A 5,481-nucleotide genomic window follows, 5' to 3' on the forward strand; every position below is an offset into this window, starting at 1 on the left:
TCTGTGTGTGTGTGTGTGTGTGTGTGTGTGTGTGTGTGTGTGTGTGTGTGTGTGTGTGTGTGTGTGAGAGTCACCTGTCGATGAGCGAGTCTCTCATGCTGGTGGCGATGGCGGAGGGCTGCGCCGAGTCGCTGAGTCTGAAGACGCTCTCGATGACCGACAGCTCCGTGCTGGTGGTGTCCAGGCCGCAGAACGCGCACCAGTCGTTGACGACCATCCCGGCCGCGATCACGTCGCTGCCTCTGTTCACCGTGCCGGCCTGAACGGGAAGTCAGCTTTTGTTACGTGCAGAATTTAACTCGAATAATCAACTTTTAATCTTTTTCTCCTCTTATAGACGTTTAAAAAACATGTTTTATGAGCGCACACGTGACCTTTATGAATGACAAAAATAACAAAAACATATTTAGTTTATTTAATAAAAAACACGGTTCAGACCGATATGAAGTGACCTCAAATGACCTCTGTTGTGATTAAAACTGAATTACATATTTCACTCATTTATGAAGCCGTGCAGCTCCTGCATTGTCAACAACACAGTCCTGCAAAATTTTCACAATAAAATACCTTGTGTCAACTACTGACGGGATTCTGTCAAGAGACGTTGTCAGAGGGCTTTTATTTTGAAACGGAAAGAGGAAAGTCTGAGTGCGTGTGTTTGTGTTTCTGTGACAGATGAAGACATTTAAGAAAAGGTCGTAAAGAGTCAATATAATTATCAAACTGCCATTTTCACTCCATTTCTGCTGACGACCTCACGCAGCACGCAGAAAACAACCCACCGTTTCTCTAAATGTGCCGCGGCTGACAGTCAGCCGAGGCGCGCCCGAGCAGCGCCGATCACACGGGCAGCTCTGATGATTAACACCGTCGCTGAAAAAACCCAGCAGGTATCGCGCTGCTCGAGCAGGCGAGGTGTTCCAGGCCTTTGGGCTCAGGTTTGGTTCAGCTTCAGGAAACTTTCAGCCAGAAACGCCAGCAGGCACCAGAACTCTGCACCTAAAGGATCGGTACTCGACAGCGCCGGCGTTATTCAGCCGGCGAGTCTACTCACCACGAGGGGAACTTGTAGCAGAGACGACAGCTCGTCCTGGTCTTCTATGGACGTCTTTGGGTGGACGAGGCCTCCCTGGTTGCTGAACGCGCAGTACGAGCCGACCAGCACCTGCTCTGCTACCGTCTGCCGGAAAACCTCCACCTTCAGGGTGTCTGCCAGGATCTCCTCCGTCTCCTGCTCCAGAGGAGGGACGAGTTACACGACGACTCTTTGATTTCGGATTTTGAAAAGCAAATTTGGTGTGCAGAGCGGTATGACTGTGCGTATTTGACACTGCACAAAAAAAATAACGTATGAAATCAATGTTGCTGCTAATCTTTGACAAATCTCAGGCTGCGATAACAAAAAAACCTACTTCACATGTAGAATATTAAATATTATTCATTTTTTATGTGTTTTCTATCTACAAACAAGTGAAAACATGAGAAAAACCCAGCATTTCAAGGGTTAAAATTCTGAAAATGAATGAAATTTGATAATTATGATTAGGATTGATGTTCGTTAAAAATGAACTCGATGAAAGTAGAAAATAATATTAATGTGTCATATTTTTTAAAGTTTGATTGGAAAAGTGCTTTTTGAGCGCAGAGCGATGTGAGTGATATTAAAGCGGGCACTATTAAAGCGAAAGGCAAAAACAAACACGTGTGTGAGGATGAAACCAGAAAATGTTTTATTTTTTACTTGAATAATTACGAGTTAAATGTTGAAATAACTGATTCGACTAAATCGACTCTTTTATCGCATCAGTGACACTAAAAGCACGGCCGTGTGTGTGCGTGTGTGTGTGTGTGTGTGTGTGTGCGTGTGTCTCACCCTGTCGAGGTCGGGGTGCACCAGTGCCACGTAGTCGTTGCAGGCGATGACGTTTCCGAGCGCGGACAGCCGCTCCTCGACTCTCTGGATCCTGATGGCGTCTGGCAGGCAGTTCCTGATGTGCTGCAGCTCCTGGTCTGTCGTGCTGTTGGGAACCAAAAGGCCGTGACGGTTCCCTGAAAACAGCGCAGACACGCGTGTGAGGTTAGCGACGGCGCTCCTGCAGCTTCAGACAGATTCGGTTTCAGACTTTTTAAGACCATTCGGCATGAAATAAAAGTTTTATAGGAACAAAAATTAAAGAAAAAAAGAGAAAAACAATCACTTAGAATTTAAAACAATTCTGTCCAAATATTTTAGTAAAATAACAAAAAAATGCAACTTTTCTGGTCAAGTTAAGAAGCTGGATGATCTACTTCAAATTCTGAAGCATTTTCAGGTGGAACACGGAGAACATTTGATTTAATTATGGGAAAAGCACCTGTTGTTCATTTGGAAATGCGAGAGGCATTTTGAGAATAATCTAAAATAATAATTATAATAATTGTAATAATAATTTCAAGATTTTACATTGCATCATCAGAAAAAGAAAACACTTCCTTTTTTTGGCATTTTTTAAGACTTCTCACAGATTGATTTAAGACATTTTAATTCTCATTTTTATACCAATTCATGCTGGTTTTATTTTGTCTTTTAGTCTTTTCATGAGAAGCACTCGGTGCATGTCATTTCTGTCATTTCTGTCATGTCTGTCATTTCTTTGTCATAAAGCACGTTTGGCTGCATTTCTTGTATAAAATGTGCTACACAAATAAAGTTTATTTTAATCATCTTATCAATTAAGGCCATATTTTTAAATACTTTTGAAGGATCTGCAGGAATTCTGAGTGAGTCCACGTGATCAGATCACATCAAACAAACGAACTGAACAAACATTTTACAGACTTTGTATCCGTTTGTGGTGACGATGATAAAACGAGAACAAGTCGATGAATTTTAAAAACTGGAAAGCTGAGAAAAAAAACATAAATCAACATCACAGGATGAAAGAAAGGAAGGTGCTGAAAAGGATCGATGTGCCACAAAGATTTCCAGCAGCCGCATGAGAGAGGAAACTGTGTGTGTGTGTGTGTGTGTGTGTGTGTGTGTGTGTGTGTGTGTGATTGTTACTCACCCACACACATCCTCCCGATGATGCGACAGCCTGCGATGGAAGCGTGAACCACTGGGATGGATTCTGACAGTTCCCCCTCGAACACACTACACACACACACACACACACACACACACACACACACACACACACACACACACACACACACAGACACACACACACACACAGAGCCTGTCACTTGTTGGAGCCGACCAGCGAGGACCTGGACTGGCTGTTCCCTCCTGAGCCAGCTGTCGATACGCGACTCGTCCAAACCAGCAGAACTGACGTTCGTCTCGTTACAAATCGTTTGTTCGGGTCCAAATAAAAGTCAAACAGCTGACGGCGGCTGACGAGCAGCAGGCGTCGCTTTAAAACGTTTGATTTAAACGTTTAAACAGAGCGACGGATCAATAACACGCCGAATATCAAAGAGGATCTCCTCCATTACAGAAACGTGCGTAAATGTTTACATATTTAACAAAATAAATTTCCATCACTTTTCCTCAGATTTTAGAGACCATCGATGATCCTTATTGGTTCTTTTTCATTTCTGTATAACTACTTATAGAAATCTATACAAAGAGAACAGAACCGGATTAGAACTGAGTATTTAAATATGATTTAGGGACCGTTACTTATGAGATGGGAGGAGGTGCAACAAGCTTTGAGGAGTGATAAACGGGTTATTTTTTGGGTTCGGGGCACGACTTTAAATGGCTTTATGTTATGTTTGTTTCACTGTTGATTGAAAATAAAAGACAGCATGTTTTCTTTTTTTTTAAAAAAATCACAAAAAATTACAGTTTATCAAAACCACAAACTGCAAAAACAGATTATGCTGGAATTTTAAAATTTTCTACGGTCCTTGAACACATCGTGTGTTCTTCTACAGGTTTGTGGAACAGACAAAACTTTCCAAAACTTTCAAGGCTGGGTGGTTTGGCCTAGAAATAATATTATAACATTTTTGAGGCATATCATAGTACACGGTATATATCACAATATCCTCACTGACTTCATGTAAAATGAGGTGTGTGAGCGTAAAATAAGACAAATAATTTTCTTAAAACATTGCCAAAAATGTAAAAAAAAAATCAAAAATAAATCGCCAAGATTTTCTCCACAGGTTTCAAAGAAAGAAGGCATGTTTTCTTAACCAAAAACTTTTTTAAAAAATCAAAAGACAAAATACGCCAGATATACATCCCTCATGTTACATAAAGTCAGGGAAAATTTGAGCTTTTTAAAATTAATAAATAAATAATGGCAACTAAATTTTTTTTTTTTTTTTTTTTTTTTTTTTTTTTTTTTTTGAAAAGGTGATCTTTACAACAAAAAAAAACATGCCTTTCAAACCCAAACCTGCGGATAAAACATTTCACGTATATCCATATGTGATACAGATATATATATTTGTGGTGTCTGAAGCTCGCCCCTCAGGGCACACAGTCCGCACACTGACCTGAGATCAGTGCGGCTCACTGATCTTCACCAACATGAATTCAGTTAAAATGAAGCTCGTGCTCGCAGGTAGCGGCTCACCTGTAGAAGTTCTCGGACCCGCCCACCGCCACCAGGCAGTACGTGTTGGTCAGTTTGGCGAAGCAGCCGATCTCGTTGTTTTTCTCAAACGACGCTCTCACGGCCATGATGAGGATGAGGATGAGGATGAAGAGGAGGGTTCACTTCTGGTCCTGGAACGGCACGGATCGATTAATCAACGCGAGCCGCCGCTGATCGCGTCAAACACTCAGCTCGAGGTTAAAATCATTTGAGGCTTTTGAGCAGCTGAGACGCTGCAGCTGCCGGAGCTAACCGGCTAACGTTAGCGTGTTTACACACGTTTACCCGCCGGAGAGCAGGCGCGGCGGCAAATCTGAGCCGCGCGCCGCGTCCACATCACACACACCGACGTGTGTGTTTACGTGACGCTGAATATTTAGTGAAAAAGTGTTTAAATTTACCTGAGTTCAGCTCGTGGCCTCCCAGCATGCGTGCCGATTCCTTTCGACCACACGTGTTCACTTCCGCTTCAGGGGGGTCAACGTGATGACGTAGGACGTACCATGCCTTTTAAAAAAACAATCTGGGCAGAGCAGCGTGATGAAATACTGATGTAACATTTATTTAACTTTTTATTTTATGCATTTGTGAAATTTCACTTATTTGTTTGTTTTATATCTGTACGCATTTTTGTGATGGTCTTGTATTGAATAAAGTCAAAATAAATAAATAAATAAATTAATTAATAAATCCAGGCAGGATCCGTATATCATCTGTGAGTGAGAATTTCGTTTACCAAATATAATATATAAGAATACCAAATATTGAAAAAAGACGCGTTTTCTCGTTATTTCAAATAAACAAGAAAACTAAAACAAAATAACGAAGAAAATAAAAACAGAAAAACTGACGAAAAAAACGTCATTTTTGATCCAACAAACTATTTTTT

At 41.3% G+C, this 5,481-nt stretch overlaps 1 protein-coding gene across 1 annotated transcript; it reads right to left on the reverse strand.

The window, feature by feature from the left end:
• Positions 1–36: 36 nt before the first annotated feature.
• eif6 (eukaryotic translation initiation factor 6) lies at positions 37–5,078 on the reverse strand. Its single transcript, XM_042515129.1, has 6 exons — positions 4,994–5,078; positions 4,572–4,723; positions 3,048–3,133; positions 1,874–2,049; positions 1,055–1,231; positions 37–259 (listed from the first exon to the last, which is right to left on the reverse strand). The coding sequence occupies exons 2-6, from the start codon at positions 4,676–4,678 to the stop codon at positions 71–73; spliced, it is 735 nt and encodes a 244-aa protein (XP_042371063.1). The 5' UTR covers positions 4,679–4,723; positions 4,994–5,078; the 3' UTR covers positions 37–70.
• Between the last annotated feature and the right edge of the window lie 403 nt (positions 5,079–5,481).

The sequence above is a fragment of the Plectropomus leopardus genome, unplaced genomic scaffold (assembly GCF_008729295.1).
Source record: "Plectropomus leopardus isolate mb unplaced genomic scaffold, YSFRI_Pleo_2.0 unplaced_scaffold1790, whole genome shotgun sequence".
Taxonomy (NCBI): domain Eukaryota; kingdom Metazoa; phylum Chordata; class Actinopteri; order Perciformes; family Serranidae; genus Plectropomus; species Plectropomus leopardus.